Source organism: Scylla paramamosain, chromosome 2 (assembly GCF_035594125.1).
Source record: "Scylla paramamosain isolate STU-SP2022 chromosome 2, ASM3559412v1, whole genome shotgun sequence".
Classification (NCBI taxonomy): domain Eukaryota; kingdom Metazoa; phylum Arthropoda; class Malacostraca; order Decapoda; family Portunidae; genus Scylla; species Scylla paramamosain.
The window spans coordinates 43,402-57,500 of record NC_087152.1 but is presented as its reverse complement, the minus strand read 5'-3'; the positions used below and the strand labels follow the sequence as shown (position 1 = coordinate 57,500).

Here is a 14,099-nt window from a genome sequence, read left to right as displayed (position 1 = left end):
CAGTCTATGTACCACGCTAATAATGGACAGCAACTATGAGCAGTACGTCTCACAACTGTTGGTCAGTGACTGAGGGTGCGGAAATTTTAGTGGTGGTGGTGGGTGTTGAGAATTGGTTTGTGTCCTTTCTTCTTTCCTTCGTCTTTTTGTCCTTCCTTCCGTCCTTCCTTCTCCTTCGTTTTATTTTTGTTCTTTCTTTATCTTGTTGTACTTTCTTCTCCTTTATCTTTTTTTTTTTTTTTTTATCTTGTTTTCTTCGTTTTTCTTTCTGTTGTTTTCTCTTTTCTTTCTTTCTTCGTTTTCTTTCTTCTTCTGTGTACGGTTATTCACACAGATTCTCACTACCTTCTTCTTTTTCTTTCTGTTTCTTATTGTTATTTTTTGTCTTTTGTTTGTTTGTTGTATTATTTCACTATTGTTATATTTTAATGTTCTTATTATTTTATTAATGCCACAGTTATCCACACACACTCAATAATTAATTTTCCTTTCTCCTCCTACTTCTTATGAGTCTTTAGTTTTGTAATGTTCCAATGGTTTGCCTCATTTACTGTTCTTGTTCACGTCTTATGTCACTGTTACCCACACACACTCAAACTCCTTCTACTTCATCGTCTTCTTATGAGTCTTTAGTTTTGTTATGTTCCACTGGTTTGCCTTATGCACAGTTCTTGTTCACATCTTATGTCACAGTTACCCACACACACAAACTCTTTAATTATTTTTCTTGCTCCTCCTCCTCCTTCGTCTTCTTCACTTGGTATGCCCCAGTTATTCATTCACACACAGACTCACTACCTCTTCCTCATTTGTTTGTCCTCCGTGTTGTGCTGGTTTACGTGTCTTTTTATTCTTCACTGTTCTTATTCTCCCACTTGCTATCCCTCAGTTATTCACACACAGACACTATCTCTTCCTCCTCCTTTTTCTGCAGTAGCTAGCGAGAACTTTTTTTAACTGAAGACAAGACACAAACACACAATCTTGGTATGGGTGTAGAAGAAAGAATAAAGACACGTGTGGTATACAAAGGAGTGAGTGTGATGTGTTCGCAGCGGAATTCGAAGGAAGCTACCGTATACTGTCGTGGAGACGTGAAGTAGACAGTACTAGACACGTATAATACCTCGCGCCTGGCGGACTGCGGCAGCCAAGTTGCCAACCATTCATTACTCATTTTTTTAATCAGTAATGCTAATGTATGTGGATCAAAAGACTAAAGAGTTTATAGGCATTATAAATATTCGTTAATTTCGATGACTTTGCCCAGAGGTATATACAAAGATCGGAAACTTATTCTTTAATTAGATGACAAAAATATCTAAGTGATATCTTTGAGAGAAAATACGTGTACCTACTTTATGACGAAAGCATATATATTAACCCAACCACATTCCAAAGTAGCCCAAAAAGTCGCAAGTCGCAGACGTCAAAATTTAGTAGCGCAGCACATCAGAAAGTAGCCCAATTTGCGATTAGTAGCCCAATCTGGCAACACTGGACTCGCGGCGCGACTCACGGGCGCCGCTGGTCCCACAGTTGCCAGTTCGCCATATACATATACATAGACATCCTACACCAGCTGATATTTAGTGGGATGGAGCAGAACAGTCACCACCAGCCAGCATGACATGTAAGGCAGAGGTGTAGAGTGGAGAGGACCACGGCGGCCCGCGGCGCACTGGGCAGCTGCTGGGAAGCTGCCTCGGCCTGCCCCGCCGGCCGCTCCGCGCTCAGTTTAGAGAGAGCAACTGAATAATCATCCTGGGAAGGCAGTGAGTGGGTGTAATCCATAGGTTTATCAGTTACTAAGAATGAAATAACTGGAAATACTTCAAGAGACGGTTATTGGTCGGGTGTGGCTGCCGTGAACGTGTTAATGTCGCTCCACGCTGTCATCACGTGCACAGGACCCTGCAATGGTGTTGTTCAGGTGGGAAGACGTGGCCACCATTGCATTACCCATGTGCAATCACTAATCCACAGCGTATCTTGCATATTTACCCTGCAAAGTCACGAAATGCTCTGAATGTGACAATTTCCAGCATTCTGAACGAGATTTGCGTAATATTTCACTTCATTTCACGATCATTTCGCTGCTCAAACACAATGAATATTTAGAAATTATCAATGCCCAAATATTTATCCAGATTTTGTCAAAGTTCCTCGACACACGGAAGAGATATTGGCAAAATTTATTTCCGCAAAGCGAAGTCCCCCCTAAAAACTGGAAGGGGTGGGTTGGGTCCCTTTGGGTTTGGTGGGGAGGGGGGTAAATGAGGAGATGGGGAGGAGTCAGAGGACGGGGAGGTGATAGGGAGGTGATTTGGGGGGGTAAAACCGTTAAATGCATTACATCACGAGAAATATATCTTTTTGTATAGATTCCTTAGCAATAAAAGTATTTCTATCTTTGTGTTGCCAAAGTATTGTGCAACGATTAAATGTGTATCTAATTATATCTACCAGTCTGTGGAAAACCTTGTTTCTGGTTATAAATTGTAAATGTTGTAGTATTAGCGACGATATCAAGGCATGCACTGTGTTGCGTTAGGTTTGGACCGTTTGCATCTTGTTTAGTTTACCAATATACAAAACAAATGGAGTCAATGTTTGCAAAAGTTTTGCAATACAGAAACAGAATAAATCAACAGAAAAACACAGGTTTGCCTAAGATATCTATTCAAAGCTACATTGTCTATCAGTGGCCTCTGAACCTAAATTTTGAACGAAAAACAAGGATTTTGCTGATTTTCGTAATATTTTAACACAGTTTGGTGTGTTTATATAAAAGACAAATAATATCTCACCGCGGTACATCAAGTCTACTGCCTCAAACGAATACATCTTGTTTATTGAATTATTGTGCATGTAACTAGATCAAAATCTCAAGAAAATAAACACCATATACTAATTTATTTGTACCAAAACATTTACATTGAACGATGAAATAAGAAAACCCACTGGTACGAAAACATTCACTTAGACCTGAGAGAAAACCATGTGACGTCAAGAACAATAGATGACAGAATGCACAGTATAAGAGGATCCAAGTATTTATAGAGCACTCTTATAAGATATCTGAAACTTTTTACTATAAATTGAAACTCCTTATTTTGGCTGTTTACTAAAGATATCTCTATTTCATCATTATTTCCTGGATAATAGCATATTTTGTCTTTGGAAATTCAAATGTTGAATAGGAGAAAAGAATGGTCTAGCAGTAATATAAGAGGATCAAAGAGAGGACCCCGCGAGATGCCACGAAGGTCACAAGTTTATGAGCATACCACAGAGGGTTTTCACAGAGGGTGCGAGGAAATAGATGAAAAATTAAAGTAATATATATTTTTGCACGCGTATGCTATCTATTGTGACGAGAGAGAAAAAAAAATATCAGGGAAATATATAATAAACAAATAAACGAATAAATAAATAAATATACAAATAAGCTTAATTGAATAAATATTATAAATTCAATTACGAAAAACAATCCATTATGATAATCGAGATATGACAAAATGTATATTTCCAGAAACAAGATTATGAAAAACTATGGAATTTCACAGCAATACTTAGAGATAACGATATCTAAAGATTATACATGGAGGGATACTGAAGATACAAACTTAATATAACCTACACACCAAGAAATTATGGCTACCAATTAGATATATTAGGTAAAATAGAGGTACTGAGAGACAAGTCCAGGGTGACAAAAAGAGATGGAGGAATTTAAACTATGGAGGAATATTGAGATAGTGGGAATGTAACGGTGTCACATAATTAATAATAATATGTATTGTATTTATCATGTCTTGCCTGATTAGCAATATAAGTGTATGTATACATATATGCATAAGTGTAAATAGTGGGTGTTGGCGCATAAGGGTGGGGCGGATATGATCACGCCACCCTACGTCACACACACACCATGGAACTTTCCATACTCCTTTTATTGCCATCGATAAGTAATCGGTAGCACCTACATTACAGTATCTAAGTATTCTGCATAGTTAATCTCTCTCTAATGTATTTTGGCATGTATTACTCTTAGCTATAAGTAGCTTTTCCTTTGCCTTATTTATGTAATTAGAGAGTAATAATTATGAATATATTCATGTACTGTGAGTGCGGTCAACCCGCCCCTATTTCTAATGTCAGCACTTTTTGAAGGCGCTAAGCGTCCCTTGTGCCGGCTCCGGCAGTCTCTTGCCAGGGTGTAACGCTGTATCACGCAGAGGACATCCGTTGTCCCGTACGCGCCACACCCTTCTCCAGAACTCTGTACATATATCTAAATATACCTATTTTTATACGTTCACCTTTGACATTCACCTGAAAACCACAGAAACTCACCAAGAGTGACTTTACCTATTATATAAAGGTAAGATACTAATGAACAGTGTCCAGTGGTAATTGATAATTCAAAACCACACCGGAACAGGAAATATAATTATGACGAGACAGACAGAGAGAGAGAGAGAGAGAGAGACCCATTCATTCTTCACCTGTCAACATCTGGGGAGGGGACCATAAATGTCCCCAGGTCTGTCTGCCTTTCTGTCGACGACCCTAAGTGTCTTGACACCCCCTCAACTTTTTCTTCATTAACTTGTGCAACATTCGCGGTCTAAGATCTAATTTTAAATCTGTACAACACCACCTCTCCTCTTCTAAACCTCATCTTCTTTTCCTCACATAAACTCGGGTGTCTGAGGCAACTGACAGTAGCTACTGTTTTTGTTTTGTAATGCAGTTTAGTACAGAGCAGAAATTCGTGTTACCAAATGGTCCAGCGTCTTATTTTAACTTTTATAAATTTCTAGAGATCTATTTAGGTTTTCAGAGGTATTTTCGTGACTAGGAAAAAAATAATCCAGCTCTACGTGTTTCTTATGTAATTCAACTTATTACACAACAGGAATCCGTGTTATCATATCTTCCCGCGTCTTATCTGAACTTTTATCATGTTCTGGTCTGTTATTTAAGTTTTCAAAGGCATTTTCATGACTAGCACAAAAATCCATCTATTCTTGTTTGTTCTGTAATTTTTATATAACAGAAGAGAAACTCGTATCCTCAAACGATCTGGCGTCTTATCTTTCTTAATTTTTATCAGGTTCTAGTAGAAATTATGTACGTTTTTATGTTTCTGGGTAAAAAAGAAAACATCTATCTTCCCTGTTTATTCTGTAATTCATTTAACTACAGCAGAACAAGAACAACATGCTAAAACATTCCGGTTGCGTTGCGAGAAGTTTTGTGGAGCAGTTGTGAAATATCGTCTGTTGCTGAATTACTGACGTGTCCTTAAGCTTCACCTATATTGTAATAGCACGTGTTTCTTGATTTCTGACCTGGTGTTCTAGAGTGTATGGTGTCTTATATAGGGAACAGTGAGAAAGGACCTTCACTCCTCTCCCTGTGTCGGTCAAGAAAACCGAACCGTCCCCTTTACAAGATAAAACCCCTCTGTAACCTGGCTTTGGTCTGTATGACATCAAATCGCTCCACTCCCTCCCTTATCCACTCTTTAAATTCCCTTATACTCTTTACCCAATCTTAATAACCCTAGGAACACCTCAGCAATATAATATCTTAAGAGTCTTCTGTGGAATCAACTCAGACAGGTTTGAATTACTTGAATCGCGCTGACACACCTTCTCCTCACACTCCGTCTCTTAAACGTCCTTTAAATTCCCCTATACTCTTTACCCAAGCTTATTAACCCCACAGATACTTTCTTACTACAATATCTTAAGTCTAATACGTAATCATATCAGAGGCTGGAATTGTTTGAATTTCGCGCGAAAACATCCGCTCTTCACACCATCTAAATTGTGTTATACTCCTTATCCAAGCTTATTAACCCCTAAAGAACCGGGGACGTCGATCGACGTTTTGGGCTCAAAGGACCGGGGACGTCGATCGACGTCTCTGTAAATAACGCCAAATTATGCGTTTTTCCGCCCGATTTTCTAGCCAAGTGTATGGCAACACTGATTAAGACTAGGATGGGAAGGGTTGTCAGTTCCCCGCTAGCCTTCGTCATGGCTGGTCATCATGGAAGTGATTCCGCCTCGTCCGATTTGGTGCACTCGCCCCCGCGCGTATTTACTTCCACTCCATCCATCCACTCTAGGCCCTCCACGTCAGCTAGGAGGCCTCTAAGTATAAGTGGCATTGAACAGGAGTTAGAAATCACTGTCTCCACGATTATTGAGAGTGAGGACAGTGATGTGCTGGGGTCTGATGATGCAGGAGACAGGGGCACCAGCACCACCACAGCCACCACCGATGATGAAGTGCTGTCACCGCCAAAACCAGAGCAACCAGCCCAGCAATCAGCCCAACCTGAACCTGTTGCAGGGCCTAGTACACCAGGCCCCAGTACAATTAGGGTAAAAAAGGTCATAGATCCCGTTTTCTGCGTTACTAAGCCAGAGCCACCATCACTGATCGGACGCGCCCCCTCACTTTCACCGCAACACCACCTCAATCAACTCGTCATATCTCCGTAACCATGGCACCTAGAAACTTCTGGTTGGTACCATTCAAAAGAGGAGGAGTTGATTGTGGGGTAAGTATTGTTTTCTTTCACTCGTTTATTGTAGGTTAGGCGTACTGAGCATGCAAAGATAAGCTATTTTGCACGTTTTTCCCCATATCCCCCGCCCTAGCGGGACTGATATACTTACCCCGCGCGGTCCTTTAGGGGTTAAGCCTAGGAACACTTCAGAAATACAATATCTTAATAGTATAGTGCGGAATCATGCCTTTACACGCTTCAGTTACGCTCTAATAAACTCCTTTCAATAGCGAGAAAATATGAGCTGTCAAGTGAATGGCATCCACCATCACCATGACAACGGGTCGTGAATAGCCAATCCCAGCTCGCCATTTCATCCGGGACCTCAAGATGGCCACACTGATACAATATAGTTTAATTTCCAGCCAAGATGAGAGTTAACCGAGACTTATATGGTGGATAAAAAGCTCTTAAAAATATGGGTGTTCCGAGGAAAGTATACCACTAGGGAATGTGGGTTACATTAGTAATGGAGGAATATTTTGACAGCAGACGAAACTAAAGGTACAGTTACTAGTTAGTGTTTTTGTGTGTTTGTTTATGTGTGTGTCGTGGAGGAGTGATCTGTGCCTGTCCATGTGGCTATATGACGAACCAGGCGTGAGTATTCAGCATTTCACCAAACACACGCACGCAGAGACTGTCCCTTTAAACCTTCGTCCCTTTAAACCGTACCCAAACAAACGCTTTCGATTCGCGTAGGCAGACCAGGCTACCTCTCTCTGACCGCCGCCCCATGTCACTTATTCTTTTAGGGTCATGCTCCTAATGAGAGAGTAACCGGCCGGCTAGGGGGACTGGGAGTAGGCTGGGACCGGTAACTGGTTAAGTAACAGAGTAGAAGATGAGAGAGAGACTGGGTATGTGTGATGGATGAGTGACAGGGAGAAGAAGGGTGTAATCTGTTTAACGTAAGGGTGACAGGCTGTGTGCGTCCGTGTGTACATGTATGTGGGTGGGTGTGGGTGACTGGGTGTGTGTGGTGGGTCAGTGTCCGTATGTATGTGTGTATTACCATTGTGAGACCCGCTCTGTGTGTATGTGTGTGTGTGTGTGTGTGTGTGTGTGTGTAGGGAGGGAGAGACACGTGAGTAAAGAAGGGAGGATGGGGGTCAGGAAAGAGGAGGAGGAGGAAGAGGGCTGACTGGGTGGAGCTCTTAAAGATAGTATTCAGAAATTACGTGTTTTCTTGACGGCTTCGCTGAGTCACTGTGTTAGGGAAGAGGAAGAGAAGGAGGATGAGGATATAGAAGTGATGTAAGCATAGGTAGGTTTTAAGTTAGTGTCGGTAAGGTTTAGGTGAGGTTAGTTAAGAATAGGTGATGTTAGGTTAGGCCACGTAAGTTGAAGTGTGTTAGATTGTAAGGTTAAGTAAGGTTTGGCTGTGTAAAAGATGAGGTGAGGTTAGGTTAAGATAGTGTGTTAGGTTAGGTAAGTTAAGGATAGGTTAGACTAGCATAGTTTAGGTTATATTAGATGAATTTACATTAACTTGCATAGGTTAGATTAGATTAGATTAAAGTAAGATTTGGATGACATAGGTTACGTTAGATCATGTTAAGTTATAGCAGATTAATTAGGTTAGTTAAGGTAATTGAGTTAGCAAAGGTTGCATTAGGTTAAACTAGCATAAGTGAAGAAGTTAAGTTAGATTAGGTGAGGAATGAGTAGGTTAGATGAGAGGAGGTGAGGTTAAGTTAGATTAGGTGAAGTGTAGTTGGAAAATGTCATAGGAAAAAATTGTAGTTAATATTGGATGCAAAATATCAAAGTAAGATTAGCTAAAGAATTTTTAACGTTGGGAATAGTAATCCATATATATATATATATATATATATATATATATATATATATATATATATATATATATATATATATGGGAGTATATTTTTTGTAACTGTGAATGATAAGATTCCACTTTTCAGTGTTGCCACGGTGACGGCGGTGGTGGGCATGATACAGATGCGGGAGGTGGAGTTTGTGCCCGATGGAGACATGCAGCTGGACAAATTCTGTTGCTCATTGGTCAGACTGGAGTTTACATGTATACCTCCTTCACCATCATTGGTGGACACTTCACCATGAGTGTTAGTGAAATGTGCTGTGTTTGTTAGTTTATTTGTATATCAGAAAAATTTAAGACCAACTAGTTGTCTAGACTTTAAGTCTTAAAATGAGAAAATAAATCTACATATTTTTTTAAAAGCAAACAGTTAAGGCATTGTAAAGTAAAAGTCAAAATATATTTTGGTTATTATTTTTTTTTGCAATCAACAACTTTCATGTATAATGAAATCAATACATTCATCAAACTTAATATCATATTTAATAACAGCTAGAGGTACCAATTTGCAGATGTCTATGGAAAATTTGTATGATAATCTTGTGGCCAACAAAAAAGGATACAATGAATGATGACTTATTATTGTAAGAAATCTTTCAAAGTTGTTGTTGTGTACTTCCACATTCCATGGAGACAGGTTTTTCCTTCACTTTTCAGCATTTAAAAAGTGATAATTTCAACAGGATGCTTGAGCTGTCATGGTGCTGCTGCTGTTGTCTGCCATCATCCACCTGACACAGACCACCCTGCAGACCACCTTCATCCTGGGTGCCACACGTCACTGCTGCTACAACTCAGAGCAACTGGAGCGCAAACCAGGAAGGGAAATGGTAACTTCTCACTTAATTTGTTGTTTATTTGAGGGCCTAATGACAAAGACATAATGGAATGAGTATTTGTGAATGTTTGTTTATATCTAGATACACCATTCACATATCTTAAGTGCCACCTTCCAAAAGCAATGTCAGCCAGAAAAATAAGTGATCAATCTAATTACATTTCAAGTCAAAAAGTTTTCCTTTAACCACTTTGCTCCAGATGCTTAAAAACATGCGTTGCTCACATACATGGCGTCACCTAGGCTCGTCACTGGTAACTTATCTAATTTATAATAATTTCTAATATAATTTCTGTGTGTGTGTGTGTGTGTGTGTGTGTGTGTGTGTGTGTGTGTGTGTGTGTGTGTGTGTGTGTGTGTGCTGATGCGGCTGAGAAGGTTGCCTTATGATAATTATTGACAAATGAAGGTAATGGATGCACATGTCATTAATACTTTTTTATGTGTGTGTGTATGTGTGTGTGTTATGTATACACACAAACACAAACACACACACACAAACGCACAAAGAGAAGTAATAGACACGCATCCTTTACCTTCATTCATCAATAATTGCCATAAGACGACCTTCCCAGCTGCATCACTACACACACACACACACACACACACACACACACACACACAGAACACACACACACAGAACACACACACACACTTACACATCATGTAGTGTAGTGGTTAGCACGCTCGGCTCACAACCAACAAGGCCCGGGTTCGAATGCCGGGCACGGTGAAGCAGATGGACAAGCCTCTTAATGTGTAGCCCCTGTTCACCTAGCAGCAACTAGGTACAGGATGTAACCCGAGGTGATGTGACTTCGCTGCCCCAGTGTGTGGTGTGTCATTGGCCTCAGTCCTACCCAAAGATCAGTCACCATGAGCTCTGAGCTCTTACACACACACACACACACACACACACACACACACACACACACACACACACACACACACACAGAGAGAGAGAGAGAGAGAGAGAGAGAGAGAGAGAGAGAGAGAGAGGGCAATGAATGAAACAGGGAGGAAGGGGAACTGTGTGTGAATGAAAACATCATCTACGTGAAACATTTGATTGATTATAAAGCACATGTGCATCATATATAGTCATGAATGTGGAGGAACAGCGGAGTGAGTGATCAACCACAGAAAGGAGGAGAGAGTTGGACATGTGGAGAGAATGGAAGGGGAACAATTTGAGAAGATAAGCATGCAAATACATAAATATAAGGTGGAATAACAGTGTTTGGTGGGAAGATGAAAGAGAGATGCCTGTTTATGAAGCAAAATGGTTGTGCAAGAGAGGAATGATTGGAAAACCATTCCCACCATAGCCAACAGACCTTACACCATATTTTTACAAACCACAGCATCTCTATTCATCCATTCTGTGTGTCTTCTCTTCTCTCTCTCTCTCTCTCTCCACTCTTAATGCTGCTGTGGGTCTCTGGGCTGGAGTACATCACAGAAAGATTGACACCAACTTATATATGAGAGGATGTTGTCTGTAACTATGCTATGGGGACATTGCAAGTTTGTGGGCTGTAGTCAATGAATAAGTGTGTCCTCTATAGCATACTTAAAAACCACACTCTCACATGGAAATCAATCTCTCTCTCTCTCTCTCTCTCTCTCTCTCTCTCTCTCTCTCTCTCTCTCTCTCTCTCTCTCTCTCTCTCTCTCTCTCTCTCTCTCTCTCTCTCTCTCTCTCTCTCTCTCTCTCTCTCTCTCTCTCTCTCTCAATAAATATGAAAACTAACACATTAGCATAGGGAAGGTAATCTTGGTCCTCATTTACAGCCAACCCCAACCATTGCTAATATAGACTTCACTTTCATCCAGTTAGAAAATAAATCTTGTAAAATAACATTAGGTCTCGTCTATCATCCTCTAGTCCAGTCACCTGCTACGGACAAAAAAACTTTATGACCTCATTGCGGACATTTGTTGCGTTAATAATTGCATAATTATGGGGATTTTAATTATCCAGTCACTCTCAAGACATCTTTATTCGTTCTACAGCCACATCCAGTCTTAGAACTGGGAAGAAATTGCAAAAATGTATTCTTTTTCAATGCCAACTTTACATCTTGTAGATGGTTATAAAGGAGACTGCATGCATTGCTTCTGATGCTGCTAATTGTTTTGTTTCACAGTGAAAGGCTTTAAATGTAGTTGGAAAATGTCATAGGAAAAAATTGTAGTTAATATTGGATGCAAAATATCAAAGTAAGATTAGCTAAAGAATTTTTAACGTTGGGAATAGTAAGTATATATATATATATATATATATATATTGGAGTATATTTTTTGTAACAGTGTGAATGATAAGATTCCACTTTTCAGTGTTGCCACGGTGACGGTGGTGGTGGGCATGACACAGATGCGGGAGGTGGAGTTTGTGCCCGATGGAGACATGCAGGTGGACAAATTGTGTTGGTCATTGGTCAGACTGGAGTTTACATGTGTACCTCCTTCACCATCATTGGTGGACACTTCACCTTGAGTGTTAGTGAAATGTGCTCTCTTTCTTACTTCATTTGTATATCACAAAAATTTAAGGCCAGTTAGTTGTCTAGACTTTAAGTCTTAAAATGAGAAAATAAATCTACATAAATTTTTAAAAGCAAACAGTTAAGGCATTGTAAAGTAAAAGTCAAAATATATTTTGGTTATTATTTTTTTTTGCAATCAACAACTTTCATGTAAAATGAAATAAATACATTCATCAAACTTAATATCATATTTAATAACAGCTAGAGATACCAATTTGCAGATGTCTATGGAAAATTTGTATGATAATCTTGTGGCCAACAAGAAAGGATACAATGAATGATGACTTATTATTGCAAGAAATCTTTGAGAGTTGTTGTTGTGTACTTCCACATTCCATGGAGACAGCTTTTCCTTCACCTTTCACCATTTAAAAAGTGATAATTTCAACAGGATGCTTGAGCTGTCATGGTGCTGCTGCTGTTGTCTGCCATCATCCCCCTGACACAGACCACCCTGCAGACCACCTTCATCCTGGGTGCCACACGTCACTGCTGCTACAACTCAGAGCAACTGGAGCGCAAGCCAGGAAGGGAAATGGTAACTTCTCACTTAATTTGTTGTTTATTTGAGGGCCTAATGACAAAGACATAATGGAATGAGTATTTGTGAATGTTTGTTTATATCTAGATACAGCATTCACATATCTTAAGTGCCACCTTCCAAAAGCAATGTCAGCCAGAAAAATAAGTGATCAATCTAATTACATTTCAAGTCAAAAAGTTTTCCTTTAACCACTTTGCTCCAGATGCTTAAAAACATGCGTTGCTCACATACATGGCGTCACCTAGGCTCGTCACTGGTAACTTATCTAATTTCTAATAATTTCTAATATAATTTCTGTGTGTGTGTGTGTGTGTGTGTGTGTGTGTGTGTGTGTGTGTGTGTGTGTGTGTGTGTGTGCTGATGCGGCTGAGAAGGTTGCCTTATGATAATTATTGACAAATGAAGGTAATGGATGCACATGTCATTAATACTTTTTTATGTGTGTGTGTATGTGTGTGTGTTATGTATACACACAAACACACACACACACACACACACACAAAGAGAAGTATTAGACACACATCCTTTACCTTTATTCATCAATAATTGTCATAAGACGACCTTCCCAGCTGCATCACTACACACAGAACACACACACACAGAACACACACACACACTTACACATCATGTAGTGTAGTGGTTAGCACGCTCGGCTCACAACCAACAAGGCCCGGGTTCGAATGCCGGGCACGGTGAGGCAGATGGACAAGCCTCTTAATGTGTAGCCCCTGTTCACCTAGCAGCAACGAGGTACAGGATGTAACCCGAGGTGTTGTGACCTCACTGTCCCGGTGGGTGGTGTGTCATTGGCCTCAGTCCTACCCAAAGATCAGTCACCATGAGGTCTGAGCTCTTACACACACACACCTGTTTATCAGTCTATCTATCTATCTATCTGTATCTATCTGTCCATGCATTTATCTATTGTATCTTTCTATCTATTTATCTATATTCATCTATCAGTCTATCTATCCAATTATCTGTCTGTCTAGTGTGTGTGTGTGTGTGTGTGTGTGTGTGTGTGTGTGTGTGTGTGTGTGTGTGTGTGTGTAGTTGTTATGAGTGAATCAGCAGATGAGCTTCAAAGTTTGTTGGATGTAGTGGATGGCTATGGTAAAGACTTTGGAGTAAGGTTTAGCAGTGAGAAAAGCAAGGTAATGATTGTGAATAGATCAGAGGATGAAAGTAATGTGGTATGGAGACTTGGAGAGAATGAGTTGAGACAGGTGCAAGAATACAAGTACTCAGGGATGTGGATGAGTCCTAGTGGGTGTGCAAAGGCAAAGAATGAAAAGATAAGTATGCTAAACCAGTGGGTAGGTCGACTGGGAAGCGCGGCAAGGATGAGAGCAAGTAAGTATGATGTGTTGAGAGAAGTGTGGAAGAGTGTGGCTGTGCCATGTATAATGTATGCTATGGATGTGATTGCATGGAATGAAAGTGAAATTGATAAGTTAGAAGTGGGCCAGAATAGAGTAGCAAGGATGGCACTGAGTCCACCGAGGGGCACAGCAGTTGAAGCCTTGAGAGGTGACATCAGATGGCGCACCTTTAGGGAAAGACTCACAAAAGCCACACTTAGGTACAAGATTAGGCTTGACAGAATGGATGATGCAAGAATAGCAAGGAAGGTGTACCTGTGGAATGAAAGTGGAAGCAAATGGAGGAAGAGATGCACGTGAATGACAGACAGGAGTGGATTGCAAGTTGTGTGGGCGATAAGAATGGCTGGT

The 14,099-nt window shown here is 40.2% G+C and overlaps 1 protein-coding gene and 1 long non-coding RNA gene across 15 annotated transcripts in view; one reads left to right on the top strand and one right to left on the bottom strand.

Annotated features, from left to right (window-relative positions):
* The window catches only part of LOC135107634 (uncharacterized), a 12,955-nt gene extending 12,717 nt beyond the window's left edge, over window positions 1–238 (bottom strand). The window contains exon 1 of the long non-coding RNA XR_010271870.1: window positions 1–238. This exon is cut by the window's left edge and continues 2,036 nt beyond it. This is a non-coding gene — a long non-coding RNA (uncharacterized LOC135107634).
* Window positions 239–3,857: 3,619 nt separating this feature from the next.
* The window catches only part of LOC135107605 (uncharacterized), a 53,230-nt gene continuing 42,988 nt past the window's right edge, over window positions 3,858–14,099 (top strand). For 3 of the 14 annotated variants that reach the window (XR_010271856.1, XR_010271860.1, XR_010271857.1), the window contains exons 1-5: window positions 3,858–4,387; window positions 8,518–8,679; window positions 9,119–9,265; window positions 11,614–11,775; window positions 12,214–12,360. Coding sequence is in view for 1 of the 14 variants with exons in the window: in XM_064017642.1 (XP_063873712.1) it covers window positions 9,134–9,265; window positions 11,614–11,775; window positions 12,214–12,222 (303 nt within the window). In the remaining 13 variants the exon portion in view is untranslated. The other 11 variants (XR_010271852.1, XR_010271855.1, XR_010271854.1 and 8 more) reach the window with 8 other exon arrangements.